Source organism: Apteryx rowi, unplaced genomic scaffold (assembly GCF_003343035.1).
Source record: "Apteryx rowi isolate R43461 unplaced genomic scaffold, aptRow1 scaffold_4, whole genome shotgun sequence".
In the NCBI taxonomy this organism is placed as follows: Eukaryota; Metazoa; Chordata; class Aves; order Apterygiformes; family Apterygidae; genus Apteryx; species Apteryx rowi.
Window position 1 is genome coordinate 1,723,222 of NW_020450529.1, and position 21,311 is coordinate 1,744,532.

The window sequence follows — 21,311 nt, forward strand, 5'->3', positions numbered from 1 at the left end:
CTTCTTCCTCTCTTATGCTTTCGTACCCAGTCGTCTTTCTATTGTTCTCTGATACTGAAAGATAGATTAATTTTTGTATTAATCTCACTTGGCAGCAGAAAAAAATGAAGTGGAACAATGGCTCACCCATGTAAACTGGAGCAAAGCAGTGGCAAATCAGGCCCACAGGTCAGAATGCAGGTCGCTGTCCTCCTGTTAATAATACCCCAAATACTGACCTGTTCTTTCAATTTTTAATTTGCCACAACTATTTTTCTTCACTTAGAAGTAACTGTTTAACTAAATGCCTTTGTATGCATTGATATGTTGTTCCCATCCGTTTTCTAGGTTCTTCCTTCCCATCTTTTTCAAAACGGAAGATGCTGTTCCACGGATGGCCTATTTCATTTTAATAATGTGGAACAGTAAAATCAGAAAGATACAGAAGGTCTAAATGCAGAACATGTGAAAGCGGTTTTCTTTCCTTTGGTAAGAGCAGCAGATAAAATGTCCATTGAATATCTTTAAAAGCATTTAAACTCAAGTCATCTCTGCATGCATAATTTAACATAAGCATAAAATACAGAGATCCCCCTAACTTATGATACAAAAATAAGAGTAACCCTTAAATGTGATCAACAGGTAAAAAAAATAGTCAGCACACATAATTAACAAGAAAAAATAAAGGAAATAGAAGAACCCATTAAGAAGAGGCTGCAGTCACTCACTCTAGCATTGCACCAAGGAAGACGGGGGTTAAGCAGCACRGCCTTCTAAAGCGCTCTGATTAAACTAAACACTAACATCGTACATGTGCTCTAATTCGGCAGAAGAAGTAAGAACAGGAGTGACAGTGATGCCACACAAAAGGTAACTTTCCATCATTCTGTGACACATGACTTAAATTCTGAGATTGGAAGTCATAAATAACTACAATAACGGTAAATACCCAGCTCCCCAGCTGCGCCATTCTGATCTGCATTCTTAAAATCCATTTCCAAAAATGCTCAGTTGCATTGATACACCTTCTCAGCAAACAAAATATGAAAAGAAATCAAAGTTCATCCTTTTCCTGCCTGCAGCGGAAGTGGGAAAATAATGCACGATACGTACCGTTAGAGGCTGAGACGGACTTCCGTTCTGCGGTAAAAGAGGGAGAGCACAGCCGAGTTGTTTCTTCCCTCACCACCCTCATGGGTCAGCCACAGTCTGGGCCCCAAACTGCAGAATTCACTGGTTTTCAAATACACTTATAATCCATTTAATTCCTTGAACAKAGAGTTCATATTCTCTCTCTCTGGATGTGTTTTTGTGTGTGTGCGTATCTAAAGTGTTACCATGTCAACAGGAAAATTTACAGCATGTGTAAACATATTTGTGTATCCTTAAATTTATATGCATGCACACAGACCCACATTTACACACACACACGCACTAAAACAGACATTTATAGGTGCCACTGTTGACATGGTAACACTGGCTAGAGGAAAGTAACAATGTTCCTTCAAATTCCTATTTAACATAATGCCTCTTCTTTCTGCAGAAAATCATTTAAAGAGTATACACGGCAGACATTTGCAAGCAAGAGCTGTGAAYTGCAGTCAGGTAGAGCTAATATCTACAGAGGCCCAACAGTGGGCATCCATGCAGGGACGGTATTGGATGGTGCACAGGAAAGTCATGTCTCATTGTTTTAAACTAATACATATACTATCCATCTTATTTTCAAACTCTCCTTGAGATAATACCTCTAAGAAAACAGTATTATTACCCGCAATCTTAAAAAAAAAAAAAAAAAGCTCCCTGATTTTTGACAATCAACAGGCTTTAATAACTCTACCCAGCTATAGGACGTTAGGATGAAAGACAGTGTAATATAATTACTGTTCTTCTCCTCCCTCTGTACAGCCTTCTCACCTGATACTGCTAATGAAAAGTTTCAGTTTTCACTCCAACTGTGCACATTAATCATGCCAACTACAAGTTACTATCAAAAAGAAGCAGACTCATATGTGTAAAGACAATATGAAGACAAATATGAAAACAACACAGATAGTTTCTGAGGCCAGAAGGACACGTTAAAGTCATTCCTCCATCAGCCAGGCCACAGAATTCCACCCAGTAACTCCTAAACAGACCCCGCTTATTTGCAACTGAAATACAGTACATCATCTAGGGAAAAGAAAAGCCTTCCTCATTTTCATTTAAATATTTCAGGAACAGAATATTCTCTAAGCATCCACACTTCATCCTCTGATAAGCTCTGCCATTAGGAAATCTAATTTTCCCCCCATTTTGCAGGGTTATCTCCCCCTAGATWCAATGTCCAACATATGATACTGGCTAGGCCTGCATGTGCAACATGAAAAATTATCAGACAAGTACCTATTCCCAGTTCTTGGCTCAGAATCTCTCCTCATTTGTTCTGTATTTCTGATCCATACCCAAGAAGCTAGCAAGGCAGATGACTGCACTTGACAGCCTTGCCTCTAATGAGCCGCACAYAGATTCTCTAAGATAAATATTTAACAATAACTCTTCTGGCTGATGAGGTGACACTGAATCCCATTTCTCTCTCACTGGCCAGAAGCTGAGCATCAGCAAGAGAAGAGCTTCTGGGAAATGGGACAACACAGCCTTTACAAGAGTTGGGCATAYGAATGAACTTGTGGAGAGATTTTCAAACCTAACGGAGGTTCAGAGGATTCCCCTAGTCAGGAATGTCTCAGTAGAGATGAATAAAGCACTCTAAACATAAGTAAACTTTTAAACGGCTCTCAAGTTGCAAGATAATTTGTATTCCCCTCTCTTCAYACCAACACATTAACTAAATACATTATTTCCATAATGAGCAGATGAACATCTGTGTGGCTTCCCAAAATTTCAAGTGGTAATACTTCAGACAAGTATTCTCTCCTTGGGGATTGACACATCAGCATTTTAAATAATTGCCAAAGCTAGAAACATAATTTAAATTCTAAGGAAACATTAAAGAATGACTTCAGGTGTGATTTAGACTTGCGGATTTTACATAAAGCACACCAATTTAATTCCACAAATTAAAGTTGCTGTAATATTGTATTAAACTTTGCACTTGGCCCTGTGTAAGCAAACTGCTTGTAACTTACTAAAGACATGCAAAAATTTACAGGGTATGAAATAAAACATAAATATCTGAAATATAATAATCTTCAGTAAAATAACACTAAGGCAGAATTCTCTTGCAAGTGCTCCAGTTTACATCTACCATTTGCACAGCGTACCGGTCAATAGGCTCCATAAGTTGCATGCCATTTCTTTATACATAAAACCCACGCCATTAGTTAGGCACAAAAATACAGTCTGCCTTTACTTCTTCATATCTTTCTTTCAATAAATCTACTAAATCTCCAGAAAAATTTTGTAAAGAAGCAATTTCACTACTTAGTTTCTGACTTAAGTAACTGCTTATTACAGCTGGAAAATTTTAGAAGCCATTTCTAGTCACAAATAATGTAAATTTATGAGGGCTTTTAGTCATTTCTGTGCACAAAGTAGCTAATGCATGCCTCCTGGCCAGCTATTACTCAAATGTTCTCTTTAGAAGCAGCTACACCATAGTCAGCTTTGGGATTTTGTTTTAACTTGATGCCTCAGTTGTGTATTACTATCTATTATTAACAYGACAAAAATAGGTCTCAACATCTTTATTTCCATGATACCCCAATCATTTTCCTGTTCTCCTTGACTCCTTTTTACAGCAGCAGGCTGTAACTCTCAGCAAATTGTGAATATTAAAAGCTAAGGGATAAATCCAAAGAACAAATAGTCTGTTTCCATGCAAATATCTGTAGTAACAAAGATGAAGTGGAGAACGCAGCAGACCTACACTGCAAGCCAGAACGGATTTCAGTAATTTCCAGATGTCATTAATTTACAATAGATTCTAAAATATTTTTCTTTGGAAATTTTGACTATATGAAATGGTCATTAAACTGAGAAATACAGACAAGATTTGAAAACAAAGACTGAAAGCAATTGCACATTAAAAGGGTAATTGAAGGCTACCTAGACTATGTTAACCACTGTGAATACCAAGAAAAAAATTAGAAAGGGAAAGAAAAGCTTAGTTTCACTTAGGAAATATCTGATAAGAGCTTACACTGTTACAGATGCTTATGCAGTGGAAGCGAGTGGAAGCGAGCCGAGACCCTAACTTACTCTTTTGAGTGTGAAGAGGGTTTAAAGCCTTTGATACTGCACTTATGGAAAGAATATATTGAAGTCTACGCACTATAGGTGGAAATCATCAGTGTAATAGCCGAAGACTGACTCTAGTTAAGTGTAATCTTTATTCACAAGCAACTACATCATTCTATTTTTAGTAGTAATAATCAAATTGAGAGTGATTCCTTTCTCCTTCATTCTTACAAATTCTAACCACTATTTTTTGGGAAGGAAAAATATATCAGGAACATGTATAACAAGCTATTGCTGAATTATAAGCAGAGCTGCATAGAGCAGTGGGAGGGCTTGTTTTGTTTGTTTTCTGCATTTTGTATATTGGATTAGTAGCAACCTTTAGTTTCCTGGCCATTCTTTTTTAAATATCTTACGTAATTAATCACATTATTAATTGTGTATAATTCTTCTACCTTAGTTGACTGGGAGGAAAGACTAGAGATGTAAAAAGCTTTGCCTGATTGTAGCTTGACTGCAGTCTTATATGGGAGCTCTTGGCCCATTTAACAGTGAATATGTATGCACTGTAAATAGAGAATAATGGCTTTTGACTATTAAGAACAGAGTTGCCACTCAAGGGAAAGCCCAGCACTCCTTGGCTCAGCCAGGAGAGGAGCTGAATACACAGCAGCTGGGTTTGGAACAGGCCAACGGACTGGTGCTCACCCAAACCAAGTTAATCTGACAGCACAGCAATAATCTGCAGTGACACACGAGACTAACAGAGGAATGGAGAGTGAGCAAGAAAAATAGAACTATTAAGCAACATTACCAGGGTGATTATAGGAGAGAAAAACTGAAAACAGCAAACAAAAAAGAGTTTCCTAGCAGAGAAAATGTCAATTAATGTGAGCTATCTCCCAGCACACACAGGGCTTAGCCAAGAGCTGCAGCAGACCTACAAAGACTTCCTTACTGACGCTAGCTGTAACACACTGCTTTCGAGGAGAGATGCTCCACAGTGCACCGCACACCTTTCAGTAAAGATGACTACAGTTCACCAGAATGACAAAAGAAGTTGCTAGAGTTACTGTGTTTTGAAGACAGTGAGAGACAGAAGACTGGTAGGGAGCAATGGAAAAAAATGTGAACCAACATCAGCTGAAAGGTCAGAGATGGGGATCAGCGACCACTGAGATCTAAGAGATGGAGCCCGTGCCTTCTGTTTCTAGACCTTTCYTTCCCCTAATTTTAACAGTGGTTTGAGACTGGTAAGAAGCAGGTGACAACAGATTCTTTTCAGGATTCATTTTTTCTAAATTTTCTAAATTTCAAGAATCTTTTTTCCTAAATTATATTCCATTTTCTTTGATCACTAGAGTGTTGTCACAGTCAGTCAACAAAATGAAAACATATTTCTGAAGGAGATCTGCAAACCCAGCATGAGTGAAGTGGGCACTTTAACATTCATCGTATCATCTTTATGGAAATTAGGTGTATTAGTTCCTAAACTATTACTTTCAAAAGCCTATAATCATGCTAACATTACCAATGCAAACTAAAAAGAAAAAAAAAACATTTTCAAATCTCTGTCCACCATCTAAAATTAGCACATATATTTTACTCTCTCAATCCATCTTACCCAATTAAGCAGAGCCTGTTTTGGAAACACACAACTGAAGTTAAAATGCATTTGTGTGCAGACCCTTACAGTTAATGGGCTAACAGTCCAGGAGCTCAGAAATTGTGGAGAAGGAATGCTGGAGCCCTCAGAGGTCTTTCCCAGGATGCTCCAAATACCCAGGTCAAGAATTAAGAAAGTATCAATATCTACTCCTGCAGGAAAACACCAAAACTAATACTTGTAATACCTACAGTGAAAATAGTTTTAACGTTTAAYGTAAGCATATTTGTTTGGTCACTTGCAAACATGCACATCATATTTGCATTTTACTCTAATGAAAGGCTGAAACTTAATTTTCATTTTGCTTTACTTGAGAGAGAATGAAGTAGTATTTCTTTGCAGGCTTGCTAATAAAGAGAGTGAGTGAGTCATGGAAGACTTCAGATACTAATTAAGTGGCCTAGAGAGAGAATCTTTTTAAATTCTAGTTACATAGTCAGAAATAAGAAAAAAAAATCCTTGTGAGAATTTAGTAACTTTTGCTCTCAATACCTTTCACAGACAGAGAAAAACTAAATCCTAAGCAGTAGAAGAAATAATAAACAAATTAAGACCTATTACCATTTTGTAAAGTGCAATGGAATAGCTGATAACAAAAGATAAGAAARAGAGAGAAATATTGAGAAGCATGAATTTAAACATAGCAGAGTGGAAATAATGTGTTACTATAAATATATTAGACAATGTTATCTTGGTAGAGGATCTAACATATGTGAATGAATTACACATGAGATTTTAATAAATATTTCTGAAAATACATGTGCAGTTTCTTAGAGGAGCAGAACTGATGAGCACTTGAACACTTATAAATACATACTTGCCCTTTTATCTACCAGACAGCTAGATGTGAAAGACAGGTCATTAACAGCACAGAGTGCTTTAAAGAGTGCAACAAATAATGAAGCAAGTCTTTTGGATGCCCTGAGGTTCAAATGGCAATGTATGTTTAAYGTACCTCACCTCTTCTTTGCCACCAAATAGGAACCTGTCTTGTTTCGTGACCTACATGAACTGCATATAAACATAGAAGCACTGCTGTTTTCGGTGGCTACGATGAGCAGGCCCTGYCCAGCTCCACAACCAGGAGACCCTTTCCTTCCTGGCTTCTTCCTTTCCCTGCACAGATGCTCCGCCAATGGGCTACACTGGTAGTTACGTAGCAGATGGCAGGGGGATCTTGTTTCTTTCATTTTAATTTCTAATATATTAATGTTATTTTAATTTCTTGTTGCAAAAAATATCCCTTGTAGAAAAGACTGATGACTGAACCTTTTATTTCTTCCATCACCTTATGGCACAAGCAGATTGTATTYGTATTCTGTGTTTTACTGTCCCCAATTTCAGAGTCTGAAGCTTCACAAATTAAAATATTGTAATAATTGCAGAGGAAAATAAACAGTCACCTAGTATCTATGGACCTAATCCCAAAGTCCTTACCCAGAACTCTTTCTTGAGTCCAATTTTTTTTACAAATGTGACTAAACATTACAAGAAACCACCAGTCCTTCTGCTCAAATAAGTGTCATTTTTGATTCCTATTTTGCAGCAGCTATGGCTAGTCCACCAGGCATTGGACTGGACATATCTATGTTACACATTGTATTAAATAAACTCCTTTCTGTTACTAACCTCAGTCAAAGCAGTACATCAGAGATGAAAAGTTATCATCTGTTTTATTAGCAACAATCCAYGGTCTCCATCCCTCCTGCTGAACTATATTTTTTAAACTACGTATTTGGGATCATTCATGGATATTTTTATCTAAAATAGAAACAGTTTATTTGAGAAAGCTCCTGCAATTCCTAGCCTCTTTATGWGAAGAATAAACATGAAGAATATGTGAAATATGAATGGCAAAATGAGTACCCTGCTAACAGGCTTCTTGTGAAGTAGAAAAATGTGTTAAAATGTTAATTAATAGTGTAACAAATATCAGGCCAGATGCAACTCACCAGCAAACAGCAGAGGGGAGCTCTTTCCTCTCCCTCTCCTTGACAGTGACAGGCACACATTTAATGCGAAGCTTCGGACGGCTATAGGAACACCTTACCCCTCTGCTCCCGCACGCCTTAACTCCCTTCTCCCACTCCTCTGTTCCAGCAATGATAGCTCTTCCGCTTTTAGCACAGTACTGTAACATCGCTTCAGCTCCCTAAACTTGGTGGATCAAGTCAAGGAGTCAAACACAATGCGGGTGCTGTGTCTGGTATGGTATCGGTGCCAGTTCTTCTCTAAGGGAGTGGGAGAAGTGGCAAAATCTTTTCTTGACTTCTCTTTCTAGTGTATCTATGCCTAAAAAGAATGACAAACTAAAACATTATTTTTATAATTCTCCAAGACCAAGCTCTGCTTCAGCAGCCCAGAAGTTTCATTCACATAGGGTCAGGTGAGRTCCACTGAGTTTCATCATCCCCACAACATTCAGTCTCAAAAAGATACTCTTGAAAATTCAAATCAAGCTCCAATATAAAAGGTCTAATTGAGCATTGCTTATTACCAGACCTAGAGAACTTCATTGCACACAAAAGCTAACCCAGCTTCCCACACAGACTGATGTGGAACAATGCAGGTCCAAATTCCTGTGTACTTTTTAGATCATGAGACTTGTGAAAAGTCTCTTTGCATGTAGTCGGGATTCTTCTTTACTTTTTGGTATTACCTAATGGTCTTCCCTGAGGACAAAGAATGAGAGGAATGATTGTTACAGCTTCCTAGATAAATTGTAGATTCTGGAAATCCTGTCAATTTTACAAACAAACAGAAAATGAATCCCTATCAAATATATGAGTCTTGCAACTCTGTGTGGTGACAAAAGCAAAGACTAACAGCATTAGAAAACATTATGGTTTCCTAAGGATATGTTTTGGGGGCTTTATACCTATAGGATACAGTCATTGCCTTCTTCATGTGCTTCCCGACATGCTACTCACATGTTGCTCAACATGTTTCCCAAAGATGGAAAGTTCGGTTGCCAGCCTAAGCTGCCTTTGGCTCTGCTTCCTTGCAAAAATGCTGGAAAGCAACATATGGCTGTCTCCAGTGTGGAGGAAGAAACACTTCCTTGCGAACCCTCTCTAATCTAGCATACCCGTTAATGCCTTCTGTGCAGAGCAAACCTTCAGAGGAATACTTGGAGTTTCTTACCACATCACATGCCAATCAGGAGCTGGCACACAACAACAGTCTGCTTTCTAAAAATAACGGTCCTTGTTTCTGGATGGAAATGCTCTGCCTGACCATGTTCAACAGACAACTTCAGGATTAGATCATTGAGAGGAATACTGCTGTTTAGAAGATGGATAACTCAAAACAAAGACCACTGACTACATATCTGAACAGTGATCAACAGCTAAATATTTTTAATCTACAGATTATGCCTTCTTACTGTGTCAATCATTCAGCAGGGGGGAGAGGGGACACATGTCTCTCTCAACACCACCACCCAAGAAAATCTACAGTGTCCTGAAATAACAGTTAAACATGAACACCAAAGGAATTGCCCACACAAGCCCTAGTAACAATACACAGAATATAGAAATATATATATATGCATATATCCATAGAATGAGTAACAGATGGCTCAAATCAGAGAAGTACCTCTATTATGAGCAAGCCAGGTCTTTCATTTCAATAGCCAAAGAGAAAGCACCCTAAATCTTAATTTTACACTCRTTTTTTGTGGTCCAATTAAACTTCCTACCAAATTCCTTTTTTATGAAGCGGTAGTGCCCTTTGAAAATGTCCTGGTTCAAACTCCATTTGAGRTAAAATTTCTTGCTAATGCTGTGTCTGGCAAAAACTGTGTCTTGTATTGAGCAAGGCAGATAACTCTCTCTAATGTTCTAAAAAGACCAGACCTTCAAACTTTCAAAGAAAATCAAAAAGAATCTCAACAACTGATCACCAAAAAACAGCCAGATGTGTAACGTTTAGCAAAATACTATTCTATAATTATGTCTCAATCAACTATGTAGAAGTTTACATTTTAACCTGCAACCGTATGTGGGTTTTTTGAACATGTTCCTTATGGAACCACAGGCCTGGAGTTCCAGGGGACATTTGCTTTGAGTCTGTAGCAGTACAAAGATCAAGTTTGACATTTTATTTCCGAGTGAATAACAGTTACAGGGAATCTTAAACAAAAGAAGAAAAGAAAGCTTCAATGCCTTAAGTTAAAAGGAAACTACAAAAATTASATTAATTTGAAACTTTCTAAAACTGTGTTGCTTAACTTTCCCATATCTGCATATTAAAAAATAATGCTCCCCTTAAGCTACTGGCTCTTTGAACTTACTAAACCTCTCCCCAAAGCCTTCTTTTCAACCTTTTAAAGCTAAGCACTGCATTGCTACTGAAACACCACAGTGAATATACAAATTCTTTCTACAGTTAGAGAATAGGCCCTGTTTGGCTGAATCTCAACAGCATTACCATATCTATCAATCTCAGGAGACTGCATCACTGCAGAGTGGTATTAAAGCCAAGATTTAATTGCACTGCACTTTTCATGAGGAAGCTTCAAACTGGCAGAGCATGAAAGAACGTATAAAAAGAAGCATCACATGACACCTGGCTTACTAAACATCCCCTGTGAAGAGTGCATGCGTCGGTAGTGCTCAGCCAAGCCCACGGCCTGGCCACATCCGGACACTTGCCTGGGCTGCCTCTGCTGCACACGCTGCGCTCCCGCAAGCACGACGGAGCCCGTATGAATGGGGCAAGAGGAAATGAGATTCAGCGCTAAGCATGGAGGAATCCAAGCAGATCTTAGCTCCCAGCGTGACTTTTCAACATGCTTAAATCGACATGCAATAAGCTTTTCACGGCTGCAAGGGTGTCTTGGATTCCCAGGTAACTGCAGTATTAATTTAAATTCAATTAATGGGTTCATCAGCATTGGGAAGGATATATTCCCAACAAATTTGCAGGCAGAACGACTATAAACACTGTGTGATTGATAGAGAAGAGCAAAAGGTAAATACTTCCTTCACCTGTCCTTGGACAACTTACATGTTTTCTRTAAGGGACAAGAAGGGGGACTTGAGAGGATCTTTTTGACAAAATGTACTGGATGAACAAACATGTATCTTAAAAGATGGTTTCTGCACTTACTTAATAAATATGAGCACAAAATACTCTTAGCATTTTAACTCCAAAGCTGGTAAATATTATTTACTCGAGAGGAAAAGATGCAAATAAACAAATATATGTATATATAGTCCCTCATGCAAACTTTACTTGTAAGATAGTGTCCAAAAMCAAGTCACTCTTTCAAACTACTGACATGAAAAGGACTTTGAGCAGAACTTCAAGTGCATTTCCAGACTGCTGTTGCCTTTAATTGTATTATTTAAACCAGAAGACTAAAACCCTGTGTGAAGTATCCCGGACTCCCTTGCAGGGACCACCCTCCCAGCTCCCATTCTGTTGACGATAGTGGGGAAAGGGAAGATTTCTTTACTGGTCTCAGTGTTCTCAAAACAGCCAAAATGAAGAGGCTAAAGATGACTAAATCTGCCTATGTTAGAGCCTTTTCAGCAGTACAGAAAGAAAATCAAATCAGATGGGTGTTAGCAAGAGGATGAYAGGAAAATTCAGAGGAGGTAACAGGAAGAATGAGTAAAATTATGGAGAGACTGTCTGTGCTATTTCTTTTAAGACTTTTCTCTTATGATTTGTTTCCCTGTTTCCCCTCCGGCGCTTAGAGTTTACAGCCACTCCTGTACATCGGCTGCACAAATTCCCACACTTGGGCAGCCCTTGGCAGCCTCTCACCGCAGGACTGGCACAACAGCACAGCAGCTTGGAACAAAACAAACCCCAAAGCTACATCTTTCCATCTCACTTACTTTCTTAAAAGCACAGTCTGAGGCCTCAGGGTACAGAGAAAAAACTTGAGAACCTAATGACAGAGCCCTGTAAAAGMCTCGTAACAAGATGGTAAATAAAGAGTTCCACACTGATTATTTTATAATTATTATTATGAGATATAAGACAGTCTTCTGTTCAGAGAGGGAGATAAAAGGACACTGAGATATCAGCAGCTATAGCTAGTTACAGAACAGCATTCCTGTATTTTATTTATATTGGATAAAATTCAATATTGTCTGTAAAACAGAAAAAAATTAACCCTGAGCTCTTTTGCTTTGCTAGACTAGGGATGTGAAAGTAAGATGTTTGAAAGCTGCTAAACAATGTGCTACTAACTTACATCTGGGCCCTTTTGTAAATATTTTTAAATTTAAGCCGTCTTACTCCTTTTTTCATGAGCTAAAGACTAAATTGTGAAGGCCCGKTATCTATGGAATAGCTTTTTGTCCCAGTAAAATAACATGGAAAAATTAAAAAAGGACTTAAGGATCTTCCCACTTGCAGTCCTCTTAGAATCTAGTTTTCTAAAGAGGATTCAGGTAACTATTTAAAACTATTTTAAAACATTACCTTCTTTTGAATAGGAGAAAAGACTGAGGCTCTTATTGTTGATTTTTTAATTTCTGACTTTTAATTAAAATCTTTATTGTACTTGTCCTCTTAATCATAAGACAATCAGGAAAGTACAAATATCTTGATAGTTTGATTATTCTCTTTTCACCCAAAAGCACATTAAAAAGAAGAGTTTCGAAATCTAAAAGAGATAATCCAGAGAAACAAATAGTGAGATATACTTTCATTCTCACTTTCCATAAATTGCTATTCTTTTATTGTTTTTTGCAGATGTAGCACTGCCCAAACAAACAAAAAAAGAAAATCAATTCTTACTGGAAATAAAAAGAGAACATTAAAAACTTGATTCACCATTTCTTTGGAAGCTGAGCAAATAAAGAGATAACYGAAAAATTCAAGGACAGCTATGCTGGTTTACAGCTTTTGCAACACTTCTCTTTTTTTAAATAATTATGTACTTACTTGTGCTGAATTTGAGCCATCCTTTAACCTCATAGCTGAGAATTTCACCAGATTGCAAATCTAGGTCACATCCATGTTTTCAGTTCACTGGAATTGAATCATTGATCTTAAATTCTGGGTTCAGACCATAAATGCAATTTTTTCACTACTGGCAAAATATTTTGCCAAACATTCAAAATAATTACTACTGCAATAAATATTAGCCTCTGTGTTTCTCATCTTACATCTCTTCCACTCCTGGTCTTTATTTCAGTGTCAGCTGGCATCCATGAAAAGACACATATAAGTAAGAAAAAGATCACGTATAAGTAAGAAAAATGAGGAAGACTCTTTTAAAAGAAAAAGAAAGTTAAACAAAGAACAAGATATTTGAAAGTGCCAAGCCAGTCGCATGGATGCTAACAAGGCGAAATACAATGTAGCAGCCTGATTAGACAATTTTCTGACAGAAAATGGGAACAGAAAAATAGAAAACAAGAGTTAGATACTGTTTATCTTCTTTATAGTTGAAGTTAAAGAGAAAGAAGTTTCTAAGAAGTATCTGACTACAGAGGCACTTTTAATTCATGAAAGTTATATACATTTAGTTTTGAAACCTTGCAGGAGTTCTTCGAAGCATTTGCAAAACCTAATGAATTTACCGGTAGCACTAGATTACTTAAAAATATAGCTATGATTTTCAGAAATCCTTAGTTATACCTAGTTTTACCTGACTTCTGCACTGCTGATGATACTACTTAAAGAGAAGGTGCTCAGTATTTTCTCAAGATCCTATTAACCTCAGTGTTTATCAGAGCAGGTAGATAAAAAGAAGCATGCAAAAATCACTAGTCTCTTGAAAATAGTAGTTTTTGCTACATCACATGTCATGCTTAACAAAGTACATATTAGTTCTTCCTATGCAAAAACTTGGACAAGAAGRTTTGAGGTTGGAAGAAAAAGCAGAGGTGTCACTGTCCGGTGATCCCCAGCCAAGCCCAGAATGCCTCACCCAATGTCTGGATGGGGTTAAGGAGGAAAGGACAAATCTTGGAGCTGCAGGACAGGGTCATTTCTGCAGAAATAAAGCTGCTCTGCTTGTTTGCTGATTTCAGCTGTGACACTGCCTTTGCTAAAAAAGTATTGCTGGACCATGATGTAGAGCTCTARCCACAAAATCCCCTCTCAGCTCCACACTCTCTTCCCTAAAATTCCACAAGGTTCGATCAAAATCCTAAATTTTACTGTTCTACCTATTATGAGGGGCCTCTCCTGTCACAGTCCTGAAGGATTTTAAAGTATCATTTATAACATGAATAGATACTTGGGACTGGTATAAGAAAATTTAAAATCTGAAGTTTGGAAATTGCTTAGGCTAAAAGAAAAGGTGGGAAAGAAAAAAAAAGGGGGGGGGGGACACCATCACCTTGAAACCCAAGACCATCTTGGGCTTGAATATCTTCTGTAGATGTATTATCTGATCACTTTCCATATTCATTCAGCAAGTACTGCATAAATCTATCCTAAAGGATCAGGTCTTTCCTTCCTTCATGCCACAGATACTTTCTTATCACTGGCAAAAAGAACTGCTTTTCCTCCAGGGACAAAATTTAGGAACTCATGACTTTAAAACTACATGCTAGGGAGAACTTAAATTGGTGTCAGGACCAGCAGTGTTACTGCCTTTAATCAGAGGGTCATCCAAGTAACTCCTATATATATATATATGTATATGGTGTAATGAAGAGAGCTACCCCAGGCAGTTAAAAAGTATAGTTAGATTTGGGTACACTAGTGATAACAAGAGAAGGAAATGCTCCGAAGTTTATTAAATCTACTGAAAAATGAAGAGCTAAAGTGGCAGTGGAGTTCTTAAAGGTCAGTTTGTGATTAAAAAGATTACTGTGGAAGAAGTTCGTTTAAATCTACAAAGAAATAGGCTTGAAGCTGTTCGGCCCAGCCATGATTTAGCAGAACTCCATKGCTGGATTGATGTTATGACCTACAGGAATCCAGGGTGCATTCATTTCCACATTATATTTCTTGCTGTATTGAATGGTCTACAATGCTTCCAGGACTTCATATGTACAGTAATTTGCTAGTCCAAAGGCAAGCAGTCCATCTAAGCTGCAAGAACGAAACACTTGTTTTTTTGAAATCTCAACCTTTCTTTTGATTTTCCACATGGCTTCCACCTTCCCTGTGGCACTTGAAATTTTGGAGACTTTTTGTATTTGCCTCAACGTCTCCCATTTTACCMTGATCCCGATCACATTGTTGCTTCAAAATAGCCTGGTTTTGCTCACCTGAACCCTTCCTGTACTTCACGTTGACACTTCTTTATTGAATCACGCCTTTCCCTAGAAAAGCACAGGATTCTTTCTGTTCCTAATGAAAAATTCATACAGGAATTTCCCCAATGCACAAGGTTTGTCTCTTTGTTCAGGTGGCTGAAGAAGAGTAAGGATATCTGGTGAACAAAGTAGCAGTGGGTAAAAATCAACCAAAAGGATTGCGGAGAAGGAGTTTTTTCTGCTTTTTTGTTGTTGTTGTGGTGTTGTTTTAATTAACGTCAAAGGCATGCAGAGCAGCAGATGTTCATCATTTTTATATTACTGTAAAATGAAAATAAAGTAATAATAAGAATATACCTCATTCAAATATTAATTAGAAAATACATCTTTTTTTTCTGTTGTTTAAACTGATTAATTTTTCTCACCCTCTGRCACTAATATGCACTCTGTGATTACATTAGACCTTTTTACAGCAAGGTTACAAGTATATACTCTGAGTAAAAGACTAACATACGGCACCTGACTAGAAAATCTTACTTCCATAAGCACTGGTACTTGCAGTATTGCAACRCAACATAAAATACTGTCTTTGCTCTTGTGTGCATACGTTGAGTTTCAGGACTGGGTAGCTGTTTCAGTAATCTACTGTGAACCTGAGGACACAACACCACAACCTTTTTTTTGGAAGAATTCAAAGTAATAATAACCAGAATACAGTATTCTGCCGCAACGGTTGTTCCAAAAATAAACACCTCTGCCTTTTTCCTTACAAACCTTGGAAAGCCTTTCAGCTCAGCTGATACTTGGTTGAAGTTGGCTGTGGAGCCTGTTTCCAACACAAGTTTTTATGAAGTGATTACTATTTAAGTGTGCACTTCCTCTGGCTCACTGTCTACTGCAATTATGCAAATAAGATGCAACTTTATCCAGCATAATTACATCAAACACAATTGTGCTATATTAAGACTGACTTAAGATGAATGAATTCGGTTCATGTAATGATTTCCCAAATCACCCCATGGGACTAATGTAAAGAAAATTTTGTCCCAAGAGTGACATCCAGTATCAAGACAAGCAACTGCATATCTGGGGCCTGATTCTACAGGAAACCAAATGCTTTAAACTCCCTGTGGAGTCACAGGCTACTAAGCCACTGCCATGAAAAATAGGGAATGCTCTTCAAGTCGCGTATGTGTAAACAAGTGTGAATATACCAACACACCTGCATTTAAAGCTTGTGTTTAGAACAGAGGAGCCATGATTTGAAGAAATGTTATTTTAAATGTTTTTCCTGTATGTTTTTTTTCTGTTTCAGTTTATGATTTATGTGAACGATAGATTTACAGACTTTAAATGTTTGATAATCCAAAGTGTACTATATACATTTCAATATGCTAGCACATTAATTTTCAATGAAATTTAACACCTTCTGGCTTATTAGATTAGGATTTGTCCCCTGAAGTCTAAGAAGAGGCTAGCAGAATCAMATATTTAAGATTAAGGTATGGTATTCTTCCACCATCAGCAACCCTTTTAGAAGAAGAAGCTACAAAGCTCTGTTTCCAATGAAGTTTGTTAGGAAACTTTTTTTAATATATTGTAAGTACTACTTAACATAGTGATAAAAAATAAGAAATAAAATTAAGATGATCTTGAGGAGCAAAATAAGGGTAACCCCCTTATTCATCCCTACAGAAGCAGGTATTTCAGTTCAATGCTTAAGTCTCACAAACCTCAGTGGGAATTAAGTCGGTGCTTAACTATTTTCTTGAACCGRAGCCTATGAGCTGTAGGGGCAGACTGCAGCCTTGTTGCAGAGCACTATATAAAGAGGAGACTGTGCCAGACTATGATATTGCTCAAGATATGTTCCTTTAGGGCAAATTCAGTTCCATTTTGCTAATTTAGTTTGTTTCCATCAATTTATAGGGAAAAATCAGGGCTTCTTATTTCATTTATTTTATGTATTCATCAAAAGAAATGCATTAGTAAATTTTAGGAAGCAGATGTTCATTGCTTGATGATAAAAGAATGACATTAAGATGTCTGTTTCCAGTTCTCTTGGATTCATAGCCAAATGAAATTACAACAACAGGAAAAAAACAAAACAAAACAAAATACAGCAGCCTAAATGCAAGACAACCAGACAATCCAAACGGATAACAGCTTCACTAAGTAAGAAAACGCTAACACCTAAGGATTACTTACTTCCTCTAAGTAACAGATTTCACTGAACATTTCTCATAATGCATGAACTAGAAATGGAATCCGTCTGAAAGGATAAATGTGTAGTTCTGGAAAAACACTTCCTACAAAGAGAAACAGTTACTAGGATAGCGCTAAAAATTCTGCCTGTGAAGGACAATATGAAAATTACTGTGCAGGAGAACAGGAATTTGCTGTGTGTTCTTAACCATCTCTTTACTCTTCTTCCTGATAGGACTAAGCAGATGGCAAATACAGATGGTAATTAAGGATGGATGAACGGGATTGAAAAAGGTAAGAACCAGCCTGAACCTTTCTGAGTGGTTACAAAGCATTCAGGGAGCATTTGCTATTGACATTGTAACTTTTATTCTAGGACATTTTTGCTTTGCCTCTCCTTTAATACCAAGCAAAGTACCTTTTTTTTTTTGCTGAGTGTTTTTCCCTTTCAGAGAATAACACACAATTCATGGACCTCAAAATATGTATCTGCCCATATGCCACCAGTTCTTGAGGAATGAACACAAATAGATACATAGGCAAAATATAATTTAAGCATCACAAACTCAAGTAGTCATGCAATCTACGTAACTACAAGTACAAAATGCAACTAACCAACTTTCAGGCAATTGCCGAATTTCATATTCTGAAGGAGTTATTTGTGAGCTCAATGGAAACATTTTTTCTTTGTAGAGGCACTGAATTTGCTGATGTTTGAATCTGTTAACAGACCTTCTATACCTGAACCCTTCCATTCTGTAATCGCCACTTATTGTTTCCAAAAGGAAATTACATATTTCCCATTATGTCTAATGTGTTTAGTGTGTAATATAGAAGGAATATATTCTAAAACAAGTAAATTTGGAAAATTTTTATTTGTGTGTGTGCGTCTTGCTGGCAGACCTTTAGTTTCTAGGTCAAAAACCCTCAAGGATGAACATAGACAGTATGATAGGATAATTAAAATATCCTGTTTGTTTCAGAAAAAAACGCTTAATTGTCTATCAACTTTATGCCATTATGGAAAAGTAACATGCAAAAATGCCTCCTTGATTTCAAAAATATGAAAGGATGAGGCATATTATAGATCTGAGAATAATAATTAATGAGGTAGTAGTGCAGACACAGTAAAAAGGAATGCAAATATTTGGTCCTCCTGTGAGTGAAGATACCAGAGCTTATTTTAATGCAGGAAACATGTTCCAAAGACTCTGTGGAGACTCGGTCTGGCAGATGAGGAACACAAAGCCATATACTAGCAGAGGAGATCTTTTTCATCACTTTTGTCTCCCTTATAAAGGATTTTTAAAGGAGAACACAGATTCTAATCAGCAGGTTTGGGTTGCCCTGGAGGAAGCCATTAGAATTGTTAAGCACCTATGCAGACAAAGGGGATAACAAATTGAAGAAGGATCAGAAAATAAAGACTTCAGGAAAAAAAGAAATGCTGCAAAAGGAAGAAATTGCACAAAGAAAATAAAGTGTCCCTAAATTTTTATATACCTGYGTATGTACAAATACATATATTATGAACAACATGAGTAATATATAAAAATATGTGGTGCTTGATCTGAATGAAATATAAATTAAACTGATTTTAAATATARGGACACTATTCATCTGAAAATGAATTTTTACTTCTTCATTAGGAAACACATCCACTGAATAAGATGTGACATGTAAATTGCAACAGATTTTTTCTTCCTATCCTTCAGACACACATACATATATTATACACTAAGATCATTTTATTTTACTTTCAGGCAGTAAGGGCCTTGTGTTATTACCAAACCTTAATATAAGCTCTGAAATCATGCTTTTAATAAATAACTGCTGGTAGGTTTTCAACTGTGGAAATAACATACACCTTTCAGATCAGGAATACATTTAGGAAAATCTCAGGGGATGAAGACTTATTTAATTTATTTTATACTCATTGTACCTTACCATGTCTATACATATTTATTCACATAAGATATGACAAAATATATGGGCAATCAATTTTGTACCACTGGAGTTTCATGAAACAGGAAAAGAAGGTGAGACACTGTGACAGAAAGACAATCAGGAGCTCTTACCCTCTATGGTTGCTCTCTTGGGCAGAATGGTGATTGCTCCCTCAGCAACATCTTCTTGCTGAATTAACGGACTCACTTTGGAGCCCCAAGTGTCTGAGCCCACCCACAGAAAATGACCGACTTGATCGGCCCTTTTAGCGGCTGCAAGGATTTGCCTGTGGAAAAGAACATTTTGTTCACAAATGAATTTAACTGAAGCATTTACTTGCTTAGTAAAAACAGTGTGTTGCAAGACTGCAGAATGAACAGAAATGGCATATTCCTGTAAAAGAGTCCAGAAATTTTACAATAGACAGTGTCGTGATCCATGCAGCACTGACTGACTCTTTTGTTTAACTCACTTTGTATACTAAGAATGAAATCCTGATTCCACTAAAACTTAAAATGTTGCCCTTGACTTTACTGACACTTTATCCTAACTTCTCATTAGTGTTGTTCTGTATAACTGAGCCACTCAGGGATATACAAATTAAAACTTTAAGCTAATTTAAAACTTACAGACAGAGAAGATGTAACAAAGGCAAGTAAGAAATGAGAGTCACACTGTTTTAAGATATTTTTTATATTATTTTTAAGGGCAAATGGTATCTGATTTGCGTGGCTTAACCTTGAGCATCCAAGCCATTTTATAACTAGTAACCACCATTTGCCATAAAACTGCCTGCATTAATGAATAATACATAGTATTATTAGTATGAAGAGAGGGGCATAATGTCTCTTTGAAAGGTAAGGTCAGGTCTGCCATCAAACGCATGAGTAATCTTATGACATTGTTTGTAATCACAGGAAAATCATTCAGACCTTGCTCAGCACTCCCTTTCCCTGCTGCTGTGATAAGGTGTAAACTCCATGTTCCCACAATGTTTTTACCAACAGATATTTCCACGCCATTATTTGCATTCTTACTTGCTTTCTTTTTTCTGTATAGCTACCAACAACAAATGAATTCCCTCAATCATCCTTACTTTATGTCCTCATCATTGGCAAAAATAACGATGGCCCTGGCATTGGGAGTTTCTAGAAGCTGCTTGATAATTTTATCAAAGTCGATGGTCTTGTCTTTGCGATCCTGTGGGATTTTCAAGGACTGAGCAATGCAGAGCCCACCTGTTCAAGAAAGAAGAAAAGAAGTCTGTAAATGATGAGCAAAGGAAAGACAGTGGGAAATAAACATGAACTGGAAGGGGAGCCTAGGAGGAAGAAAACTCTCAAATCTGATTACCATTCTTATGGAGCAGTTAATCTTCATGCTAGGCCTTTCAAGGCATTCTTACAATTAATTTTCCTTTTGGGAAGCATAGACCACTCATCAGGATACATACAATATGCATGGCTGGGTAGGGTCACAGATTAAACAGATGGGCAAAAATAACATCATAGAAAAGCAAAACAAACAAACGAGACAACAGAGGGATAAAAACTGAACAAGTTCAAACTGAATGAAATGAAGAAAAAAAAAACCAAGCTGAAAGGCAAAAGACAGGGACAATGCATTAGACAAACTATCTCGGTGAAGAGCCAGGATTCTTTTTAATGTTGCGAGTTGAAGGATATTGAGAGAAAATGTTTCCACTGAAACAGGAACAACTTCTGAAATAGGAACAGCACAGGAGTTGAAACTGAAATATWTGCAAAGCAAAGATTGTTCATGAAAATCTTGACTCATTCAAGTGTCCATCTTGGAATGGGGTGGAGCTGCCCAAGCAAGTGAAACCTCAAGATAAAGTAAATGTCTGTGAACTATAATTCTCATAAGTACACAGGTAATATTAAAAAAGTAGTATCAATACAGTAATAGTGATAAATACATCCATACCACAGAACTATACAAAATACGTTAAAACTGCATATTACATACAAAACATACATTTAGTTTGTTTTAGGGAAAAAAATATTAAAAAAAAAAAATCACATCAGCAGTAACCTTCTCCCTGTCATTGTAGGAAGATGAAAACACTTTTACTTTTATTATTTTGTTTCTCAGAGATAAACTCTTTCATCTTTTATGGCATCTTAGATACTAAC

General features: G+C 37.1%; 1 protein-coding gene across 1 annotated transcript in view; it reads right to left on the reverse strand.

Annotated features, from left to right (window-relative positions):
- Positions 1 to 21,311, reverse strand: part of GRM7 (glutamate metabotropic receptor 7) — a 315,181-nt gene that overhangs the window by 116,269 nt on the left and 177,601 nt on the right. Inside the window, exons 3-4 of the mRNA XM_026074928.1 lie at positions 20,252 to 20,393; positions 19,287 to 19,441 (exon numbers count right to left, since the gene is read on the reverse strand). Of these exons, the coding sequence (XP_025930713.1) occupies positions 19,287 to 19,441; positions 20,252 to 20,393 (297 nt within the window). The remainder of the gene's footprint in view (positions 1 to 19,286; positions 19,442 to 20,251; positions 20,394 to 21,311) is intronic.